This window comes from Anguilla anguilla, chromosome 17, assembly GCF_013347855.1.
Source record: "Anguilla anguilla isolate fAngAng1 chromosome 17, fAngAng1.pri, whole genome shotgun sequence".
Classification (NCBI taxonomy): Eukaryota; Metazoa; Chordata; class Actinopteri; order Anguilliformes; family Anguillidae; genus Anguilla; species Anguilla anguilla.
In genome coordinates, this window is record NC_049217.1 from 748,690 (window position 1) to 773,684 (window position 24,995).

A 24,995-nucleotide genomic window follows, 5' to 3' on the forward strand; every position below is an offset into this window, starting at 1 on the left:
AGCAGGTGGTTTAGAGTGAATGAATACCAAGCGCTTCGCGGGGAATGACGATCTCGAGCAAGTTTTAACGGGTGAGCTCGAGGAATATTGATCATTAAATTTAAGATCTTCACATTTCCCATTGTTTGGTTAAACGTGTTGCTATTGTTCATCCTGTTCAAGGAAGAGAGAACGAATCGACCGCGTATCGAAAAAGGTGAAAAATTATACTCATAAGTACATAGGTAATAACTCAGTTATTAAACTAAACCAAGATGATAAGAAAGATAATTTATACAACGTAGAGTACAAGCTGAAAAAATGTCAGCTTGATAGTAAGCTAACTAGCAGTAGACGAAGTTACTCACAGTGGACTACTTAACGATGTCTATCCTAACTAAAGTCACATTACTTATTCACATTGCTAGCTATCAAGTTATCATTTTATATCGCTTTGAAATAATACATGAGTTATACGTACATGGCTGATTATTCAATGTTCCTAACACTGTTCGTTTGTTGAAATGATTAGCTGTCGATAACGCCAGAAATAGTTAATGTTTTCAGGCTCATTTTGAAGTGAAAACGTTACATTCGCCCTGTCAGAATCATGTCAAGTGTATGCTAGTGTAGAGTGCTAGCTAACTTTAGGCAGCGAGCTAGATGTAAACCAGATTATTGGTAGACTAAACATTTCACTTTCATTTTGGGGTTTTATTAGAAGCCGAAATGAGGATTCGATTGAGTAGTTTTTCAAATGGATAACCAGTTGGTAGTTGGCTACATTACTAACTAGTGTCAACTAACAAAGGAACGATGCTAATTAGTCAGATAAGTTAGTTACAGTAGGTAGACTAGTTAATTGGTTAGCCTGTCGCCAATAATTTCAACTCAACTTATGATTGCTGGTCTATAGCTAGCTACTTACAATGCAGTAGAACATGAGTAAATATTGATAAAATAATTGTAAGATGAGATAATTGTTTTGGAAAGATGTACACATAATGCATTATGATTTCAATTAGAATGTTATTTGCTTGACAAACAACCATACTTTTAAATAAGAGGCATCGGTAAAGCTAGATACTTTTCTGTAGGGTACAACAGCCACCTGGGAATAGAACCTGTGCTTTAAACCATTTAAACAAACTACTGAAACACAAGAGAGATAGAGAAGTTATTTTTTAATGACAAAACCTTCAATTAGGCTAGCTTGTGGTACACTGAGGATTGTACACACAAAAGTCAAATTTTTTAGCTGGGACAGTAATCTGTGTTAAGAAATGATTGAAATTCGATGCATATATGCTTTTCAGTTAGCAATGAGAAAACCATTCATTTTTGTTTATTGAAATTTTACAAAGGGAAATATGCAATGTAACATGGCCATGTCCGAGTCAAGGAAACTGTCAGTAGCGGTCTATAAAGAGAAGTTGCTAAATAGCCAAAGTGTGTAAAGTCATGAATAAAATGTTTTCCTTGCAGACAAATTATGCAGTGAAAGTAAGGTCAGTGTTGGTTGAAGCAGAGGAAACATGGCCTTCAGTCGGTTCCAGAGCACAGCTTCTGGTTCAGATTCATATTTTCCATCATATAAACATCAGGTAAGCAATCGTTCATATTTTGTCAGTCATACCACATATGTGTTGTAAAACAATGTTAAAGTGAACTAACCAATAAAATTAATAAACTCTGCTGCCACAAGGCGGGTAATACACCATCTGATGTAGCTGTGGTACTCAGCTATTCTTTGTTTCAGTTTGTGGTTTGTCTTCCCAGCATATGCTTTTTGGACATTAGATGGGTCAAATAACCTCTTTTTTTGCCCAGGAAAGGACATCTTTAACGTTCACCTTTTTACTTATGTGTGGAGGGCTAAAGGAACTGCGTTTTCGTCCTGTTACATTCGGCACGGACTTCATGTTTGTAATTCCCATCTAGTAAAAGCGAGACGAGGCAAGGGAACAGCAAGTGTTTACAAGGGTTTTTACAAGTCACGTTTGTTCCACACTTAAACACAGCCTTTGGGGGGTTTGTGAATGGGTCCCTCTTTTTATCAGCCTACAGGATAAGAGAAAGAAAGAATATCTGAGCACAACAGCTCCATAAAATCAGATTAGTACCTGCCTTTTGGTACAACATTTCATTCAAGCCAAGCATCCATCTAGCATCACTCTTATGCAACACGATTGAAAAATAGAATTTAACTAGAAGGACGGTGATTTGCATTACGACTCAAAAGGGAAACCTTTGGATTCAATATTTGAATAGTCTTTGAGCCAGTGGTATGGATATTGAGTTCATGTCACATTGTGTTTCAGTGTTTGCCATAGGTTACAGTTTTCTTATATTCGACTAGTCATGCACGTCTAAATATTCAAATATCATGCCAGGGTCACATTTTATTTTAAAATTTTCTATTGTGGAACCACATATATGGTATTGTGGGCTATGGTAGCCTACTGTGTAAATTGTAATTGGTATGCAGTTCACACTGCCATCTGGTGGCAATTTAGATTCCCTGCAATACATTACGAGTGAAATACTGCTGGGCATGTGCCGTTAACAAGTAGCTAAAACATGGAAAGAATGGCACTGGCACAGCAAGGTAAAAGTTGTGTTGCAACTTCCTCAAGAATGAATGACGACGAAGTGAAATGCAAATTGTGCAATTTACCACAAGGAAACAACAACAATGCACTGGTATTTAAATGGAAGGCATCTGACTGATACCATGGCCACAGACTATATGTGTCCATCCACAGCTATCTTTGCTACGAGGCAACGTCGCTGTGATGATAAATGTGTGGGACAAACAACAGCGCTTATCACTAGGATGAAAACAGAAGACATAGGGGAGAGTTAGCATAAGTGTTACAGTTTTTGGATTTTGCCGATTTACTCAGATAATGTTTAGCATAGAGCTATGAAATTGTACTTTAAACAGCTTCGACATGTCAGTAGTCATTAGCTGTTTCAATTACATTCATAACTTATTTGAGTCAGATTCAATTAAAACCAAAATAAAGCCTTATACCCGAAAAGTTCTTCTGGAACAGATTTTTAGTTAGCTTGCTCAAAAACAATTTTTTGGAAAGGTTTCAAAAAAATATTAATGTAATCAAGGCATAGCCTATTGTTGAACCATTATAACCATTATCTATTGGTAATGTTGAGAAAGTGCTGGGATGAATTAGAAGGTGAGTTGTTGCATGAGCTGGTGTAATCAATGCCAAGCTGAGTGAAGGCAGTTAAGCCGCCTTTCCACCGCATGGTACCGGAAAAAAGTGTTTTTTGGTTTTCCATCGGGCAAAAGTTGTGAATAGTACCTGGTACCTGGTACTTTTTTTGGTATCACCTCCGTCGAAATTCAAAGCGAGCTGAGGAGATACCAAAAGGTGATGTGAAAACACTGAAGATCACTGATTGGTCAGAGAGAATCGTCACTTATCCTCTTCCGTCGCCTGAGCAACCAGAGTCGTCTCGTCGTCTGAGCTCCCAAACTCTCCTGTTTTTTTCAGCAGTCTTTTGTCTTGCTGTCTTCAGCCTCTTCTGAAACAAAGTTTGTCTCCTTGTTGTGACAAACAGCCACATACCGAGAATCAAGAACACCATCCCTTTGATATCCTCCATTGTTCCTGTGTGTGTCGCGTTGAAGATGACGTCATGGCAGTTTCATGCGGTGTCGCTATGACGACCAGCTACATTGACAGGGGTACTATCTGTAGTGGAAAACGAAGTATCTGGTACCAAAAGCGAGTAGAGTCGAGTCGAGCCGGTACCATGTGGTGGAAAAGCGGCTTTAGACAGAAGGTGAAAACACCAAGTACGAACAATTTCTGACCTTCAATAAATACCTGAACACTTTTTTACGTATTATTTAAAAAATAATGTTTTTTTGAATAAGCAGTATAAACATAGTGCCATAATTGTATTAGCCCTCGGTAAGTAACAAAAGCAATCATATAATCAAATAACAAAAGTTCTTTGTAACAGGGCTTGGAAATGTAATTTTTTTCTGTCCATTTCTGACAATGTTCTGTTAAATTAAAGGCAAAAAGCATGCTCTTTGTTTCCACGATGGACTGAAATAAAGCAAGTAAAATAAGCACCAGCCTATCTATGTATTTAAGTCTTGGGCTGTTCCTTGCAGCACCAGTGACTGCCCATCAATGTTTTTGAAACTTCAAGCACTTGTCCTGTTGCTACACTTGTGCATATTATTTCAATCATTTCCCACTGCTGAAATATAATAAACGTTTCAAAAACTGATTTCTTCCACTTTTTCCAGTTTTCTTTGCATGACTGCTTTGGGATATAAACCAATATTTTCCGAGACAAACACCCAGTTGTCTGTAGTATTTTCTTTTTAGAATTCACCAGAAATAATAATTTACAGTTGTTCTTTAAAAAGAATTTCTCCACAAGCTCGTGTCCTATTGTCCTTGAACAATAGCACCCATAAGTGTGGAAAAAACACATTTTGCATGGTCCATTTCCAAATGAGCGACCAGGTTTCTTAAAACTAAGCTGCAACCCTCGACTTCTCTTTTTTTTCAAGTGACTTTGGGGAAAGACCAAGGCTAAAGTCCCGTATTAGCTCACTCCAGCTCCGGTGGCTTATGTTGTTCAGCCCTGTAGCTATGCAGCGTTCCACACGGAGTGTTTAGTTTAGCCTATGTTCAGCCAGTTTTGCTGGACATCTTGTTATTGCTTCATACCATGTTTAGAGTTACTATTTTCATGTAATCACCCCTTGTCAATGTCACCTAGGAAATATAAGAGTGAGTTGTCATGTTGGCTTTTCTGCAACCAAAAATGAATTGCATCGTTTTGTTTTCCATCCCCATGTTTCTCGTGAAATGACGCCCCTGCAGACTTGCTTTCATCAGATAGCACGACATGTTGCATTGAGCCAGTAATGGTTGTTGTACAAGGAAGGTTGGCTGCAGTGGCCGGTGCAGCTGGAATTAAATTTCTTGACATTATTTTTGCGCCTCTCATATCTGTCGGAGTCAACTAGTGAGACGCCGCGGTGGGTGCTCAGTTGGCTCAATCTGAGTCATGTGACAAACGAGGATTTAAAAAAAAAAGAAAAAAGAAACCTTTTCCCCTGATGTCCCAAAGGCTTCCTGGGGATGGTTTCTGATCGTCCCAAACACATTTTTTTTTGTCTTAGAATGTGTATGTGTGGGAAACCCTGATGTTGTTGGTTGATAATTGCATATAGCTTCACTATTTGATTGAAAACATTGTCCCATTTTAAGAAAAAACATGCTTTAAAATGGCATAAATGCAAAATAAGAATTTGCAGGGTTCTCCCCAAAGAATGGAGCAGAGCAGCGCGCCACTCTTTCCTCATTTGTACCCCTGTGCGGCTGAAATAGCAGAAGGTTACCTGCGTGTGGCTGCTGCTCCACCTGCGCACAGTCAGGGGGCAGAGCACTTCTGCCCAACTGTGGAAGCAGCACCGCTTTGTCAGAGCTGGGAAAACAATCCTCTTTCCTTCAGCACCGGACTTTCAGCTGGGAACGCGCTGCAGACGGAGCAATAACATTCTTGCTTTAACGCACGTGTGGAACTTTTTATTTTTTATCATGTGCGGAACTTAAATTCATTCATTTTAACTTAAGCTTAAACTCTTGAATTCCCCCTGATGATTGTTGTTTAAATGGGCCTACTTTTGTTCAACAAGAATTTATGATCAGTCTTTACATTATCAAAATAAATTTTATTTAATTTAATTTTTTCCATTTTATTACCTGTATTGAGATTTATTTGATCTCTGGCATAGTCTGAAGGCTTTTTTGTGTGTGGTGTGTGGTTTTAATGTAGGAAAAGGCACTTAATGTGCAGTCTTAGCATGTGTTGTACTCTGTTGTTTTGCAGTCCAGTTTATGTGGGGACAGAGTTAGAGTCCCTCAGCACTTCACCTCTCCCCTCCCCTTTCCTGGCATTGCTCCCCAGGAAGAGTCATCACTGCCGTACACACCTTGGGCAGCCCGGGAAGATCCCTACCAGCTTGGGGAATGTGCCAAGAACAGGTGCTCAATTACTGTGTGGCCACAATTTTCACTCTTTCCTCTCAAAACATGTACAGTGTGTTATAGACGGTTTTAAATATCAGAGCGGAGAATGTGAAAAGAGGGATTACCTTGTTAACACGCTGTTCTTTTGTATTTTACTTTCTAAGGACTCTTAACGATGGAAAGGATTGTGGAAGTGAATCCGATCTCTATGGACTGGTGTCAGATATCCTGGAGGAGCCAGACCATATGGATGCGGACTTTGCAGAAGAGTTAGTAACTTTTGCTCCAGTCTTATTTTCTGTTTCTGTTTTCCTGCCATTTTCCTAACTTGTTAATACTTTTGAGACTATTCCACAACATTGGAATAAAGCATCAGCCATTAGCTTAATGAACTAATTTACCAATAGCAGAATGGTTCTCACAAATGCACAAATCTCACAAATGCAGTTTATGTTTAATGTGATGTTGTTAACTTTGGCCAAGCGTATTCAGAGTTACAGGAAAAGCACATTCTTTGTTTGCTCTCAGTTGGCCAATTATTTTTTAATAAAGTCTAACTAAGGAACTTAAATTTAAGTACTTGGAATAGATTTAATTATGCCTGCATGTGCTACAAAGGTTCTTAATGGCCATTGCTTTTCTGTTTTTACTGTAGATAACAGCACAAAATTGGCTACAGTGTCATGGTGTAATTTCTTATTGCATTTTCTTCTTTTAAATTCTTTTGTTATTTTTTAAAACCATACTTAATCTCTGCATACTATAATTTCTCTACATTAGACACAGGGAGACTCACTTTCAGAAATAAATATAAAATTACATAAAATAAGGAACAAAAATTAAAAGTAGTTTTCTACTCCACGGTTTTAATGGGAAATTATGAGTGCTGAGATGTATCTGGAAGTATGCATGGCACTTCCATTGTAGCAAGCCATCATTTTATTTCAGAAATATATCATTGTTTGAAAAACTGACCTCTGCAGCAGGCTGCCAGTGTCTGCCCCACTTCTCTGGAGCAAGCAGTGAATAATGGCTCAGTATAAATGAATGAATGAATTAATTAATTTATTTATTTATTTGACTATTTAAAAATGAGATTTCATAAAACTGCATAGCAGACAGTAATCCCTTAAAAATAGTTGAGGATAGAAACACCATAAAGCTAGAAGGCTTATTTCCATTGTGGCCCTCTAACGTTCAGACATAGACTTGACAAAACATCCATGTTGTTTATAACATAACATAACATAACATAACATAACATAACATAACATAACATAACATAACAATATAGTTAATGCAATACAAACAGATATGACAGAACAATACATTCACCACTGGACAGACAGCATACTGACAAATTGGCAGATTATATTATAAAAACAATGAGGGTTACACAGTATTTAACAGCCAAAGATTAAAGATTTAAAGATTTAAATCATTTTTAAGACTTTAAATTATTCTCTGATGCACATGATTTCAAGTCAGAGGGAAGTCTATTCCACTAGACCCCTTTAGGCTCTTGAATGTACTGGGCACAAAATCAGTGAGACTGCCTCTGGTTGCATACTTATGGATGTCTCTGATGCGAGTAAAATAATTTACCAAATAACTTGGAACAGAGTTATTTAAAATTTGGTAGTGATCTCCATGACCCCTTTGTCTACTGTAAGCCTACTGTAGCATGGACACGTGCATTTTAACAGCTGTAATGGCAAAGCCAGGAGTCCCTGGGCTACTCATTTTAGCTTAGCCCACTAAGTAGTTAAGGAAGGAAAAGTGTGCTTTGCATGCTAGGTAGTTTGTTTATAACATGGTTGTTTAGCTAGCACATGGACTGGGCAGCCAAGTAGCTACCTGTAGCTATGGAAAGATACTTTTCTGGACAGTTAGCTCATTAGCTTTTTAGCTGAGGTAGTTGATAGGTAGCTACCTTGAAGGGACAGCCAGCTAGTTAGCAAGTGACTCTTGCCCAGTGTCCATAGGTTAACTTATTGCATCTATCACTGTCAGAGGTTTTGCAGTTAGCCCTGTATATTAGCTGCTGACTACAGGAATGCCTGAGACCTACAATGCACAAGCAACCAACAGCCTCATCTAGCCTGCTGTCCCTCAGATGTCCAAGCTGTATGCTTTGGGTTGTGAATGTTCTGAGCGGGTTTATCTCTCCTTTGTGTTGTGTTGTACGGCCCATTTAATGCTATGAGGACGTGATGATGTCTGATGACGTGGCTTGTGTTAATGCTTCAGCCCTGTGTTCTTGCTTTCCAAATGTGGGCTTACTGGCTGGGGGTGGTTGTTACTTTATCTGTGCTGTGGAGATACCTTTGGTATAAACGAATTAAGCATTGGCAGTAAAAGCCGATTTGCTTCCTTAAAAAAGTAATATATTGATTACAGTGGATTGATAATTGAAGTACAATATTTTTTCCCATTTTTCTTTCCTGTAATTCCAAATGTATCTATAGTGATGGTACATTATTTCACCTGTCTATGACCAGTTTTGCAGCAGCCAGTTCAATGTAAATCACACTGGAGAACATCTTGACATTACAATATAGCATAGGCCAGTTAAGGTGTGATTTGAAATGTCTCCCCACTTGAGTGTCTTAAATTTCCCCTCCATCTTTACAGGTCATTATCAAGTTTGAAGTCTGTGTGGTCTCCCAATTCAGCGAGGGAAGACAGCCAACAGTACTTCCTGTCAGAATCAAAAATGCAATCAAATTCATCCTTTCCAAGTTACCCTGAGCCATTTAACCAATGCCACAGGCAGCTCTCAAATAAAGAGTCACAACAGAAGATTGAGCTTCACCAAAGTTTCAACGGCTTTGATGTCAAAAACCAGTGGCTGTTTCCTTCCAGCAATGGCGATACTGATGCTTACTCCTTTCAGACCCAGGACATGGAGAGGGTGTTGTGTCAGGAGGGAACACTGGTAGGAAACTCCTTTCTGCCAAAGAACAACCCGGAAGCAGATTACAGTGCAGTCGGAAAGATGGGCGGACGCTCTGATCACATTGAAGGGGTTGCTCCCTCTTTCGACTTACAAAACAGACTGAACGACTACTTCTTCGGTTGCAACGCTGGCCATTTGACTCATGGAAGGGTCAAGCCCCACAGGAGTAAGCAGTTTCCCCAGCCAGAGGGAAGCATGCTGGCCCGAAACATGCAGGGTCTATTGGTGGGCGCACCCGACTCATTCGCCATGGAGTCCCAGAACAGGCAGGGGGGGCAGAGGGACTTTGATGAACAGGTGCCCGAACAGCAGAGCTTCTCGTATCCCAAGATTCCAACTCTCGAATCACAGGTCCAGTTTAAGAAGGACCAGGCAGGGGACTTTAGAGAGCTGAAGTCCCTCAATAGCAGGACCAAGACACAGTCACCGACAAGCAACTACTACACCAAAGCCTTCCCAGGGTCTCAGCATGCTGAGCACTTCCAGCCACCCAAGGGTTTTCCGCCATCTTTCACTGTGCCAGCACCTGTCCCCAACAAACACATGGATAATTATTCCCTCCCCAACCAGCATCCCTCTCATCAAAGTCAGTTAGGCCAGTACCTCAATCAAGTCAAGCAGTCTAACGGAAACAGCGGTGCGCCTGGGCTCTCCAAAATGCTCTCGCATTCGGTTGCAGAGTTCGTGCCCCAACATCAGGCCGAGAGGGTTGTGTCGTGCCTCACGGATTATGCACAGGGAGATGGTCCCAACATCCCTAACAGGGCCGCTCAGAGTCAGGCTGGATTAAACCTGGAAGGATTCAGGAAAGGAGGAGACGGTGGTCAGTTTGAGCCAGACAAGAGCACAATGCACTCTAACCTTAGCAGCGTGGGACAGTCCCCCCAGCGCTTTGAGGGGAAAGCTAAACCGCAGGCTCCTCCTCAGAGAGAAGGGGACAGGAAGGCAGGGTTTCAGCCTGACACTTACCTTGATTTCCTGGGAAGAGTGTACAGTTCGCAAAGGCACACGGGTGGGAACTTTGGCATGAACGCCTCGGGGAAGAAACAGCCATCCGCTTTGTTCCCGTGCATGTATGCGGTGGGCGACCCCAGACAGAACCCCTACCAGCTGCAGCTCGGCATCGGAGGCTTTCCCTCCCGGTCCGTCTTCCCGTACGGCAGCCCGGTCACATTCATGGATCTGTGCAACCTGCTGCCCGACGGCGAGTTCCCGCCCTTCAACCCCTACTTCCATGACATAAGCGGCGACGGCCCATTCCTGGGCATGGCGGCCGGTCTGAGGTCCCCGCGGCTTGTGAAGAACCGCTGTGCCCCCACCAGCCAGCTCCACTACCAGCTGGAGGAGTGCTACGAGCAGTGGAGGGTCCTGGAGAAGGAGAGGAAAAAGGTAACCCTGCAGACAGCTGTGGGCACATAAATACCTAGGAGGTGATTTTGACACATGGGATCACACTTGGGATCCTGCGTTGTAATTACTCAGCATATTCATTTTAAAGGCAGTTTCCGTGCATTTTTGTATTGCTGTTTGTATCATTTGGTAGAAACACTCAATTAATTAAACAAGATTGAGGCGGCGACAAAGTGTTTATCAATTTTTCTGTCATGTATAGATTGTGGAAAGATTCAATGAGAACATGAAATATTTGAGTGAAGTTGTCTCACTGTGTTCTGTAACAGGTTGAGGCCATCCTTGCCAGGTATTATCCTGGGAAAAGAGTTTCAGCTGTGAGCAGCAGTGCCCTCCCAAAGGTCCCACCGAATCCTTCTCGAGTTGACCGCCTTATCGTGGACCAGTTGCGGGAACAAGCCAGGGTGAGGGTTTCCAACTTTTCTGCTTTTACTTAATCTTTCCTATTTACACTTGCAGCTAGGACAGATCTGTTGGTGAGTTTACAGGGCTTCAAACTCATTGCTTTTGCACTCAAACGCATGAATTATGTAGATCCAAGGATTTTTCTTTTATTTGGCAGGGGTGGGGTGGGGGTTAGCTACCTTCTGATTTGTCCTTTGAAGAAACCACTGTTAAGTCAACCAGTGAGAGCCCAGAATTCCTCTGAATTTCAAAGCATCATTGTCTCCCGCCTCCTGATGAGGCATAACGATGCTGACAGCTTCTGGACATCAAACATAAAATCTTACCATACAACGTGATTGTAATGCACACTCATTTTGAGACTTATTTTATTTGCTGTTGCTACTACTTCAAATTCAACTGTTTAGCTGACAAACTTTTCCAATAATTATACTTTTATAATTATTTTTCAGCTGACACCCATATAGCTGCAAAATGGTTGTTTCTGTCATCATCTGTATACTTAAATGACCAGGGTCTAAAATGATCACCTGCCATTGGGTTGAATGCTGGACTGTAGTGGGTAAGAATGCCTGCTCAGCTACTCTGATTACCCCAGAAATACATAAACAAAAATCATTCTTTGTTTCAACCTGAAAATGTCTGCAGTCGTGATTTAGTGTTATTGACTAGTCTCCTGAAGTGATTGACAGCCAGTTGGGAGACTTGTGTTTGGTCTGGAGCACCAAAGCTTCTTTCTATCTCTCCATAGCATTTGCTTGCTCATATATTGCGCAGAGGGATTATAAGCTTCTCGCTAACCTGAAAATAGGTAATTACAAATTGGTAGTGATTACAAGAATATGAGTACACATATGTCGAATATCAATTATCATAGCGATTTACCAATTAGGGCTTAGCAACCATAACTAGCAAGTCAACCTCTGTTAGCATCGGTAATTAAGATATTGCAGAGGGTGAGTCAAGGGCAGTCAAGGGATCAGCCCCAGCATACCTCCACAAGATATTCAAACCCTACATGCCAGCCAGATCCCTCCGTTCTGCTACCTCAGGACGCCTAGCACCTCCCCCTCTTCGCACCTGCACTTCCAGAACACGTCTCCTGTCTGTTCTGGCCCCACGATGGTGGAATGACCTCCCTGTGGAGGTCAGAACAGCTGAGACACTGACCCATTTCAAACGACGACTGAAGACTCACCTCTTCAGGCTGCACCTCTCCCCATCCCTCCCTACCCCCCTGTAAATGACTGTAAGCTTAGGGTTGTAACTAGGCAGCTGTTTCGTAGGTGACTTAGGTGTATGCACTGTCTTAACTACTCCTTGTATTTTTTCCATAGATTGCGTTGTTGCCGTTCTCGTTGTGTTAGTGTTATCAGTTTAACCTTCAGGGTCCAAGTTGAACTATGCGGTTGTTCCCTGCACTTGGACCGGTACTTCTCTCTAGGGGTTTCGGCATACTTGTTCCTGGTTATGGTTATACACTTTGTTGTACGTCGCTCTGGATAAGAGCGTCTGCCAAATGCCTGTAATGTAAAATGTAATGGTGAATTTGGAAAATCTTTACAGGATAACAAAAGGTCAATTACCATGGTGCTGTGAGGTAGAAACCCCCCCCCCCAAAAAAACAACACAACCACCCAAGTCCAGCGAATTACATGTCAGCTCTATGTCGTTGGATGCAGCTTTTGGAGACCTGGGGTTTTCAAACCTGGGGGTGCACCCACGGAGGGGTTGCTATTGGGGCGCAGGTATTGATCTCAAAGCCTAACGTAAGCTGAATCCTCAGTATTAGTATGAGTTTCGTAATGTGTCATTGAAAATAACCATAAAATCACAAAGACAACAAAATAAAAGCAAGGAATGTGTCATGCGTTATTATTTGAAATTATAACATTAATTTATCTTACTTTTTATTTGTACTGTCTCTGCCACTCAGTTAGGCAACGCCAGACTTCAGTTGTCAGCCTGCTCACTAGCTGGCTATCGTATCAGTAACATTATCTGTCAGATGTAGAGATCAGATCACCGACATGGAAAGGTTTTTAAACCGAAACGTCTCAACCCCCTCAAGAAACCATGCCAGCAGTGGTTTGATTTTGGGGTTCACTTACACTGGGTCAGCGGTGCAGCTCCGACCGTAATTTGCAGCAAAGTTGTGGCAAGCGGCAGCATGAAGCCTCCTCGTCTCCTCGAAACGGAACGCTTTGCACTTGCAGACAGACCGCGAGCGGAACGGCTGCACATGAAGCAGTCAGGTTCAGTTTACTGTCGGAAAGTGCTCTCAAGCCTACCGAAGTGCTCCAGACTTTCTATGCTGTTGCATACCAGATTGGCATAGGGGAAACCCCCACACTATACGGGGAGGAACGGTTACTGCCAGGAGATGGATTTGATTGTTTGTGGGGATAAGGTCGCCGATCAGCTTTAAACGCATCGCACTGTCAGACAACACACCTGCCCGCAGGACTGCTGATATGACAGGTGATACAGACGAACAGCTGATAGAGACAGAACCGATTCATTTAATAAATTTGTATGGAAAGTAGATAAAAAATAATACATATGAAATACAGATAAACTGAACCTTGTGCATTCTTTATCAGATAAAAATGTTTGGGAACCACTGTTCTAGACCAAATCACATGACCACAGTCCCGTACCCCCCCACAACGATATAGGTTAGTTAGCCTATTGAGACTGTCCATTCTAATTGATAAATTTAATGTTAAAGCAAGTTTTAGACCTGAAGTGCATGTTGTTCAGTTCCCTCTCAGTTTTCCTCTGAGTGCATCAGAATTTTGAAATTGCATTGCACTGTTAAACTTGCTAAAGTTTTCTTCTGGGGGAGGACACACCGGATCCCCCTGCTACATTAGCTTTCCTAACCTGTCGCTTTCTTTAACCCTTCCAACATTGCAGCCCTGAGTATAACAAATAATCAATAAGCTCCAGTTCAAGTCAGTTTGGGTTATATATTCCTAGCTTCAGCATTTCACTTCAGAAACGTTTTCATAGTTTCATTACTCTGTAAGGATGTATGTAGATAATCGCCAGTTGTACTCACTAGATGTTAAAAAACATAATAATGATTGTCGCTATTTGTGTTTTAGGTTGTGAGCCTTTTGGGGAAGATGGAGCAACTGCGCAGTTTCCCCCTCCATGCTAATATTTTCTCTGCGCTGGACAGACATCTGGAAGCTGTTTACGTTACACAGACACGCCGCAACGAGGAGTTTGTGAACTCTTCAAACCGACAGAGACAAGGAGCACCATATTTTGGAGAGGACAGAGGTAATTTCATATTTTACAGCCATAAATTTTTCATTTCCTTATACAGTGGTCCTGAGTCAAACGTGCCTTAAAGGCATACTATGCAGGATTTTTACCCTGAAAAATAACCATGCAAAGGCTTATCTGGGAGGTGGGAGGTTGAGGCGAGGGGAAATTGGAAGACACAACAAATCTTTGAATGACTGAGAATAAGTAGACCTATAGAAATAATTGATTTTGAAATAGTGAAAGATTGTAAGACGTTGAAATGGTGATGTGTATATGTGTCTTTGGTACAGCACAGGAGCTTCTGACCGGTGTCGGTAGGTGTGATTTAGCAGGATCGTAGGGTCCTGGTCAGGCAGGGCATTGCGTGTGTCACCCTCGTGTGTTCCTGGGTGCCTGTCTGCATTGAGCGGCTCTTTTAACTGCAGACATCCTGCTGCTGGCCGTAGCGCTGCGGGACATGTGCGTGTCCACCAGGAAGTGCCGGACGGCGCTGTGGTGCGCGGTGCAGATGACGCTGCCGCAGACCGCCCCCGCCGCGCCCGAGGAGCTGGACGCGCCGAGGGGCTTCTGAAGGCCCGCGCTCCGTTCCGACGGGAACAAATAACAGCCAATTAAAGAACAAAGACAGATTCAGTGCCTTTCAAACAGTAACTGTGCCTCCGACAAGACAGTGCAGTCGCAGGGGACTGAGCGCGTTTCCCGCTCACCGAAATCCAAATATCAAAAGCTGATTTCAAAAGTCAATATCTTGAAATCAGAAATTCTATTAAAAAATTGCTATGTCCATAAATATGAGTATGGTTTGCTCAGAGACCTTTTGCCTGCGAGTTGAAGATCACTGGAGGTGGTATGCAGTCTTATACTTATCAGTATCATAATTAGTTACAGTCCTGAGAAGATAATGAGTTTCAGTTATCACATCAAACTTGAGTAAAACACCACTAAATGTCTTATAGGGAAGTACTCAATGTGTGTCTAATTTACCTTATTTACTAAGATTTTGTGACAGTGTAATTAGTGTTGCAGCTATGGAATCTTGAAATGGTCCCCTTCATGCATTATTTAAGTGATCTATTTATAATAATTCAGATGTATTAATCATTTAATGTTTTCAGTGGTTTTTACTTATTTATTAGAATGTAATTTACCATTCCGGTTTGAGTTTACTACCAGAAATAAAATTATTGCATATAATAGGTAGTATTTTTCTTAACTTGTGTTGTAACAATCAGATCATTTGTACGTGTTGCATGCTTCAGGTTTATTTGGAAATGTACTATATCTGATGTTATATTTATTTATTCTTAATTAGTAAAGAAATTGTACATGTAAGTGTAATTTGTTGGCTTACTGAAGAATGAATCTTGTTGAATTTTTAAATAAAATACACACTGAGCATATTTGGAAATTTGCCATAAAAATGTTAATCATATTGTTCTTTTTTGAAGTTTAAGGACGGAGGAACACAGTTAAAGAACGAAAAAAACAATGACGAGGTTGACTTGTTTAATCGAGCATGAAGTGTAACTTAGAACATCCTGTGTAACACAAAGGGGTTGGTGTTTATACTCCCTGGACCTGTAAGGTTGCTGTCTGTTTTCTGACATTTCCATTCTGTTGTGTTCATGTAACCACCTATGTAAGAAATAAAACCTTTAGTGATTGAAATACATTTTTTATTTGCCAATTACATTACAACGGTGTGACATTTAAAACACTGGAATCTACTCTTTGTTCTCAGTTTTAATTATCTGTTATATCTGCTAAAAATGCTAAGGGGCGCAATATTCCTGCTAATATGGCTCTATAATATTAATAATATTAATAATTTGAAATGCAGTCAGACAGCAAGCCCACTCCAGACTCAACTGTGTAGGGAAGTAATATTAATACCAGAACATTTTTACCATTGCCAGTCAACATCAAAACGAGCATGTGCTAGTTGATATGTATGTGGAATCATTTTCTCCTAGTTGATCGGGTACTTCTTGCTGTTAGATGTTGCCTAAAAATGTTGGAGCCTAGCTGGCCATTTTACTCTGGGAACTAATTCAAAGAAAGCCCGTCAATCATTTGGAGGAAATCCATCAGTCTGTCAGGGTGGTGGGTAAATGGAAACCAGCCTAGGGTGCCCCATACTGAAAACCCCCTGCCCAAGAGGGGCTAGGGGGCCACAAAATCACACAAAGTGGCTCAAGGCTCAGAGCAGCCCGCCATAGGTCGTCTGACCCAATTCTGCAGCTGAGTCTGCAAAACAGAAACCCACGAAGGGCACCATCGCCTCCCAAGAAGAGAAACGAGCAACAGCATTTCAATAACCCCCATCTGCCAACCTGCCTCCTGGCCCTTTTTCGGCAGATTGAAAACCATAAGGTGCATTGCTGCCACCTACTGTTGGTTGTAAAAATCTTTATTGAGAGGTCAGCCTTAATTTAAAGAAGGGGAGCATAATATCAAGAGGAGGAAAGGTGAAAAGGTGCAGCTTTTTAAAAATTTTGTAGCCTTTAGAAAGGTTATAACCATTGATCTAATTTGGCTGACATGGATGGACATAGCATTTAAAATCTTTAAGTGAATGAATGAATATTAATATTCAGTTCAGAGGGGCGAGATGATGCATCTAGGCCTCTACTGCATCATGGCGTGGGCTTAAGCCAGGAGAGGGACAGGGCTGCAGTGGTCTGTGAACCAGGAGAGGGACGGGGCTGGAGCGGTCTGTGAACCAGGAGAGGGACAGGGCTGGCGCGTTCTGTGTACCAGGAGAGGGACAGGGCTGGAGCGGTCTGTAAACTCAGGAGAGGGACAGGGCTGGAGCAGTCTGTAATGTCAGGAGAGGGACAGGGCTGGAGCAGTCTGTGAGCTCAGGGCAGTTGGAAGGGGCAGAAGCCTCAGGGAAGAGGACAGAGATGGAAAAGGTTAGGCACTATATAATTATGAGTTTTGTGGACTTGGAAGGACTATTATCATTTTTAATATACACATGTTTTAAGAACCAGTTTTAACTATAATGCATTATATAATTATGAGGATGTTTATAGACATTAATTAGTTCTTATGGGCTCAGACGTATGATCACAACAAGCAAAATAAGTTAAAGTAAATCCACGATGAATTCCTGATTTCTTCAGTTTGAAGATACTTCATGGAGACTTCACCAAAGACTCTCACAGATTGACTCCTCGCTTAAGGTTTAGTAAAATGGTACATGTTCTTGTTCATGTGCTTTTATTGACTTACAAATCTTAAATGGTTTTTTGATAACACATAATTGCCATTTTAAATACAAATATCGGAAAATGGCAAACTGGCCTGCCATCCATTTTATGAGATTTTATACAAACATGTAGCACTAGGTGGCAGTATATAACACTGATTCACTCCTCTGTCTCTGGGCCCCTATGGTATTCCTTTTTGGAAACAGGCACAACAAATCACTTGGTTTCTCTCAGATTAATTACTTGGTTTCTCTCAGATTAACCACTTGGTTTCTCTCAGATTAATCATTTGGTTTCTACCAGAAATATTTCATGATGAGATGAAAGTATAGTGTTCGAACCCATAAAATATTTTCTCCCAAGAAATCAAGAGAAATGTGTGGACAAGACAACAATATTCAGCCATAATCAAGCGATCACAGAAAGCACAGGAGTAGCTCCCTCTGTCGCAGTCCTGCATAACCATTATGCATGAATGCCCCAGTACAGCTTGGGCTCTCCATGCTCTGCTCTGTTTAGCTCACCTTGCTGTTATTTTTGTGGCACATGTTCTGTAAATGGTAGGAGTAAAAATACACTATGGAGGGGGGCTGCTGGGGGGCTCATTCTGCAAAGGCTCTGTGCCAATGTGTGGATCTGAAGGCTCTGTGCCAGTGTGTGCCAGTGTGTGGATCTGAGGGCTCTCTGCCAGTGTGTGTCAATGTGTGGATCCGAAGGCTCTGTGCCAGTGTGTGGATCCGAAGCCTCTGTGCCAGTGTGTGGATCCAAAAGCACTGTGCCAACGTGTGGACACGAAGGCTCTGTGCCAGTGTGTGCCAGTGTGTGGATTTGAAGGCTCTGTGCCAGTGTGTGCCAGTGTGTGGATCCGAAGGTTCTGTGCCAGTGTGCCAGTGTGTGGATTCGAAGGCTCTCTGCCAGTGTGTGCCAGTGTGTGGATCTGAAGGCCCTGTGCCAGTGGGGGGTCCAGGGGGTGGGGCGCATGCCAGTCTGCCCTCTCTACATTGACAGAAGATGCCGAAGTAAAGAGTGTAACTTGTGAATATATCTGGCCACTACAAGGAGAAGGGAAAACATATTTAAACACAAAATAAAATATTGCACAAATAAAAACAAAAAATAAAAGAAAAAAACATTAAATCTGTGGACAGGGTGATGTGACTTGAATGCCCTCTTACTGATTGGAGGGTCTACACCAATATCAATGTTGTGGCTTTGACATTTTTATGGGTCAAGTTTGTAATGAATTCTCTGGTTCTGCTGGGTTGAAGCTTAAATTTCAGGTCCAGAATCAGAATTCTGTTCTAGCCCAGGGTAATGCCTACTAGATGCCAAAATGAATTATGGGAGGCTGCAGTATTCTCTAGCTGTGGGAACTAGAATACAGCTCCTCTCCTTGGAAGGTGACTCTTGTTACGTCCCCAAGATGGTCTAGGGGTACAGGGGTGTAATAAAGGGAATGACTATTATTGATTAAACTTAATTAGCAGGGAAAACAGAATACCGGTATCATAAAGTCCTTAATTTATTTACAAAAATTATTTTTGTATACAAAGAACACAAAAACAGGAGGGGAAACACTGGGCGGTACCAAACAAAAGAAAATGAACAAAAACAAAATAAACTAACGATTCTAGGAATGAAAGAAATTAACTCAATGAAACCTGAAAATCTTCCGAAACTAACTACACTGACTATGCTAAATTAAACAAAAAAACATACAAGGGTGGTACACGCCCCTATATATATACATATATACATACATACATATATATATATATATATATATATATATATATATATATATATATATATATATGTATATACAAATGAAACAATTGTAACCCAACGATAAGAGGCGCCACCGGGGAGGGGTGACGGGTGCAATAATTTAACACAAACACAAGAACGGATATGGTTGTCTTGGTCAACGTATTTTGAAAACAGGTAAAACAAGCAAAATGATACAAACAAGACGCTAGCTCCAAGTGAGCCTAACTATACGGGTCTTTTGGCCCTGTCTAAAGTCGGGCAGCTAAGCTGCTTACTGACAAGACAAACTGTAGACAAAAGAGTGGTCAAAAACAAGCACAGTTCGGTACACGGTTCAGTTCCTCACACAGAAAATGGGTCAAGAAGGTAATCGGGCACTCAGACAGAAAAAAGGTCATTCACAGGTTCCAACACAATATCCGCAACACTCACACAGTCTTTCCACAAAGAAACTCCAAACTCTCCCTCCTCTACAGCTGTGTGGGCTCCTACTTATACTGAGCTTGATTAGGTAGAATGCTTCTCAGGTGGGTTTAACAAGGGGGCGAAGCTGGAAATTGGAAGGGGGTGGAGCCACCGGAATGGAAAATACCATTCTTCCACTACAGCTCCCCTCATGGCATTACACTAATAACAGTGACAATAATAAAAAAGAAACACCTACCTAACTCCCACTCCTAACCCAACAACCAAACCAGAGACGCAAACCCGAACTCTAAGTCTATTCAGAAAAAAATATGGTCAATACACAGAAAGTCAACACAGCACGGAGTCACATACAAAGGTAACCGAAAAGTCGAATCCAAGTCACCCCCGGATAACTAACAATACGGTCTTTTATAAGTGTGGGTCGGGTCCACATTCGCCGCCAGGCAGGTCCGCAGGAGAGGACTGGGGGAAAAACACCGCTCACTTCCTCTGCCTCACCAATTGCAGAGTGACCTGTAGCACAGACTTGAGAGAAGAATGAGACAGAGAGAGAATGAAAACCTGGCACGTAACACTCTTGTCCCTGGAACCCAGTGCTAAGTCCAGACTCAACTGAATGGCGGATAGAAGCTAAGTCCAGACTCAACTGAATGACAGATAGAAGCCCAAGTAGAGGGCCCTGGCCTGTCCTGTAATGTAATGCTGTAATGCTATAATGTAATGCTGTAATGCTGCTCAGTCCCAGAAAGAGGGGTTCTGGCCCGTCCTGTAAGGTAATGCTGTAATGCTGCTCAGTCCGAGGCAGAGGGGCCTGGCCCGTCCTGTAATGTAATGTTGTAATGCTGTAATGTAATTCTGTAGTGTAATGCTGTAATTCTGTAATGCTGTAGTGTAACGCTGTAATGCAGTAAAACTGTAATGTAGTGCTGTAATGTAATGTTGTAATGTTGTGGTGTAATGCTGTAATGTAATGTTGTAATGCTGTAAAACTGTAATGTAATGCTGTAATGCTATACAACTGTAATGTAAGGCTGTAAAACTGTAATGTAATGCTGTAATGTAATGCTGTAATGCTATAATGTAATGCTGTAATGCAGTAAAACTAATGTAATGCTGTAATGCAGTAAAACTGTAATGTAATGCTGTAATGCTATACAACTGTAATGCAAGGCTGTAAAACTGTAACGTAATGCTGTAATGCTATAGTGTAATGCTGTAATGCTATAATGTAATGCTGTAATGCTGTAATGTAAGGCTGCAAAGCTGTAATGTAATGCTGTAATGTTTTAATGTAATGCTGTAATGCTGTAATGTAATGTTGTAGTGTAATTCTGTAATGGAAGGCTGTAAAGTAATGCTGTAATGCTCTAATGTAATGCTGTAATGCTATAGTGTAATGCTGTAATGTAAGGCTGTAAAGTAATGCTGTAATGCTATAATGTAATGCTGTAATGCTGTAATGTAAGGCTGTAAAGTAATGCTGTAATATAATGTAATGCTCTAATGTAATGTTGTAATGCTCTGGTTTAATGCTGTAATGTAAGGCTGTAAAGTAATGCTGTAATGCTCTAATGCTATAATGTAATGCTGTAATGTAATCAGTGTGTAAAATTAACACCTGCCACCTGCCAAATGCGGGTGATTTTGCGGAGTGGCTGGTAAATTTGTGTGACTCACACGCCACAGTGGCGGATGCCCAAATTTTGTCTGTACTGTGTTATCGCGTTATTTACATGGCAGTAACCTGGCAACCCATCTCGTGTCACGGCCCCGAGACAATATTTCAAATGAGAAGTGGCGACATGATCAGGTGTTCGAGCCGTCTAGCAAAAAGTATAGCTCCCACTGTCGTATTTAGCCTTTAGCGGCGACTGAGCTGAAAATTGGTGGGGCGCAAAACTTTCCTTTAAACTAATCATTGATCTCAAACTGTTTTAATTAATTTTTGGTGATTAACAAGCATGCAAACGATCTGACTAATCAATTGGAAAGTGACACACAGCTTCTTCGCATTGTGTTAGGGAGATTAAATGATAAATGCGATTTAGAAAAATCTGTTTTAATCACTAAGCAGTGGCGGAAATTTATGCATAGATTGTAAACAATCTTGAAGTGCAGGTTTTGTTTTTGCTGGTTATTCTGTAAGCTAACACGGTAGATAACAGGCTGGTGTATCTTGTTTGTTAAGTGTAGACTACTTGGTGATTAAAATGGATTTTTAACGGATAGATTGAATTTATGATTTAATCCCCCTAACACGGTATGAAGACGCTGTGTGTTAGGCTACTTGCCATTTGATTAGTCCGATCGTTGGCACACTTGATAATAAAGGAAAATTAATGAAAACAGGTTGAGATCAATAATTAGTTTAAAGGAAAGATTTGTGCCCCACCAATTTTCAGCTCAGTTGCCACTGCTTTAATATTGATTTTTAAAAAGTGGCTGGTAAAAAAAGGTGAGTGGCTGGTAGAAGTTGAGAATCTATCAGACACAGTGGCTAGTGCATAAAAAAGTTAATTTTACACCCTGAATGTAAGGCTGTAAAGTAATGCTGTGACTAATGCTATAATGTAATTCTGTAATGCTATAATGTAATGCTGTAATTCTGCTCCCCACAGGGCTCAGTTGCTGCAGATCTGTGGCTTTTTTTATCAAGGGTTCAAGGGCTATCTTTATTGTCCCACTAGGGGAAATTTGTTGTGCAGCCAGGGTTCACATAAAGACAGAATACAAAAGGACAACATCAGGACAACATCAACACAGGAGGGAGCAGAATGATGTAAAAAGTGACTGAAGCCAGGAGGCAATCAGAGGGAGAGCATACACAAGCCCCCCCCCCCCCCCCCCCCCCCCCCACACACACACACATACACCCTAAATCTCTGACTGCAACCTTAGAAGACCCAGCTGTCTCGAGCTCTGTACTGCCCTGCCTCACCAAGAACCCAGAGACCTGGGAACAAAATATCAATGCAGCACTAAAATAATAACAAAAAGGTTGAGGTATTTTTCCACAGAGACAGGTCATATTAGACAATGATTGCTTGTTTGCCAGCAGTGTCTTTGCCATACATGCTCAGACAAAACTAACTATCCAACACAAAACTATCCCCCAAAAAAAGCAAGTTGAGGTAAGGTAAAACAAGAAAAAAGCACACAGGTGTATGTAGGTTCAACTGTACCCTTGCATAAAATTTCATGTTTTAGTTTGCAACACAATTAACACTATTGGAAACACAGCTCATTAATGGCAAAATGTCCATTGAGCGTTACAGACATTTTGATTTTAGGAATTGCATAATTAGAATTCCTTAATTGGCTGAACTGAAAGGGATGCAGGGTCTCTCCTCTCCACAGATCTCCCTCTGTGCTGGCCTGCCCTTCTCTCTTCAGGCGTCTCCGGGGAATGTGGGCTGTGATGTCTTAACTACAATCAAAAGTGTAAATAGAAAGACTATTAAAATGGATTCTGGAAGTCTATTTCTTTTGCGGGGATGAGTGGGAGCTAATTAGACAGAACATTATAGACTATATGTCAGTCTAATGGGTCTGCAGGAATTGAGGCCTGAGCAATTATAAAAAGCCAATATGTTAGCTGAGTCACATTAGGCCCGTGTCCTTCTATATCAGTTTTTCAGCCAAAGACCTTCATGCATGCCACTTTGCAAGACTGTTGTTCCCTCATTTGAAGTGTTTGCTTTGCCCTTACATTTCTGACATTGAAAAGCAGAGAGGAGTGAATTTGGGGACTGAATGAAGAAATTCTCATTCTTGCACAGTTTTGCCATTACTGATTGAACTGTGGAGGAGCTCTGTAGAGACTGTACAGGGTCTCATTCCTGTAGGAGAGCACTCCTGCTGGACTGTGATCTGTCCTGTAGGATTTCCTAAAATCCTGCATGTTTCCTCTCGGTCCTCTGGGATCTAAATCTGAAAGTTTTTCGGATTCCTGCAGGATGGGTATATCCCTGCAGATTCACTCAAACTCCTGAAAGATCTAAACCTGACTGAGTGTGTTATTACTGCGGGACACAAACCTGGTTCAGGGGTTGTGAGCTCCGCACATGAGCTCCCCTACATTTAGGCTTGTAGGTGTACCACCTACACTTCTCATTCCGACACTTTATTAAAATCATAAATGCTGTAGGTTTTCCTGCAAAAGTTCAGCAGGATTCCTGTAGGAATATTTTTGTTTTGTTTGGTCAATCGTTACTGATTGTAAATAATAATAATAATAATAATAATAATAATAATAATAATAATAGACTATTACTGGTAAACTGTCTAAAAAATCATAGAATAATAATATCCAAAGAAATTGATGTTTTATCATTATGTGGGTGTTAGATAGTATTTAAATAAAAACAGGAAGGATCTTGACCTCGTGTTCCTTCATCCAGTGTTTTAAAGTGCACAATACTTTTCTTCATATGCAAGTATCTGGTTTCTCAAGAAAGTATTTTAGATACTTTAGATGCAAAGCATCACTTTAGTATTCCTAAGCAAACTTCTTGTTATATTCAAAAACAAATGTTTAAGTACACATGCAGTTTGACCCAGATATGGTGGCTAAGATGGTAGTGGCCAAGCAATCAGCCAGCACCCCCGCCCCCCCCTCCCCAGACTCCCTATCCTGGATATGCACGCTGGACCCCCTTCTCAGTCCATCTCAGCTCTGTGGCTCAGAGCTTGGTATTCCGGGTCACGGATCTCATTTCAGGGATGATACTTCAAGCAGGCCATGGATTTGGAGATTAAATTGAAGATCTATGTTGATGTTGGGGATTGGGGAAGGGGGGGGGTGTTGAGTGACCATAATACTGTTGATTTCAGGGTGGGGGTGGGCAATACATTTCCTGGCAATTTGAAATAGAAAATTTGTCAATATGTGTATCCTGATGAAAATAACCTGCAGTCTGGGCATGATGTAGGCTTTCAATTTGAAGGACAGAGGAGCACAAACTTGCTTGGATGGTTATGGATCCATCTGGACAGCATGGTGTATGTTTTTGTGTGTTTGTGTGTGTGTGTATACGTGTGTGTGTGTGTGTGTGTGTGTATGTGTATGTATGCTATACTGTATATGTAATTGTATCACTCATACATTTTCACCAAGCTCAATCAGTAAATTTAGTTGGTCTTCTGTGTCACGTAGGGCCCCATGTATATGCGTCATATCTTTCCCATTGAAAGTAATACTCCTCCATCCTAGTAAGTAGACGGAATGACAGGCTTTCTAGTGCAGAAAGTCTGTCTTGATGAATATGCTGCACCAACACTGCAAGTGCTGATGTGACTTTCCAATTCCTCCAACCTCACCATTACCTTCCTCCAACCTCACCATTAACTTTCTCCTACATAATCATTACCTTCCTCCAACCTCACCATTAACTTCCTCCTACCTGACCATTAACTTCCTCCAACCTCACCATTAACTTCCTCCTACCTCATCATTACCTTCCTCCTACCTCACCATTACCTTCCTCCTACCTCACCATTAACTTCCTCCTACCTCACCAT

General features: G+C 41.4%; 1 protein-coding gene across 3 annotated transcripts; it reads left to right on the forward strand.

The window, feature by feature from the left end:
• Positions 1–22: 22 nt before the first annotated feature.
• Positions 23–15,682, forward strand: moto (minamoto). 3 transcript variants are annotated; one of them, XM_035399025.1, is made up of 8 exons: positions 23–71; positions 1,465–1,583; positions 5,869–6,023; positions 6,173–6,277; positions 8,643–10,356; positions 10,647–10,781; positions 13,893–14,073; positions 14,487–15,682. In XM_035399025.1, exons 2-8 carry the CDS (start codon positions 1,515–1,517, stop codon positions 14,630–14,632), a joined length of 2,505 nt encoding a protein of 834 aa, XP_035254916.1. In that variant the 5' UTR covers positions 23–71; positions 1,465–1,514; the 3' UTR covers positions 14,633–15,682. The 3 variants fall into 3 exon arrangements, with proteins under 3 accessions (XP_035254916.1, XP_035254915.1, XP_035254917.1); XM_035399024.1 differs by lacking the exon at positions 23–71 and adding an exon at positions 76–196; XM_035399026.1 differs by lacking the exon at positions 23–71 and adding an exon at positions 76–196 and having other exon boundaries at positions 5,947–6,023.
• The last annotated feature ends 9,313 nt before the right edge of the window (positions 15,683–24,995 follow it).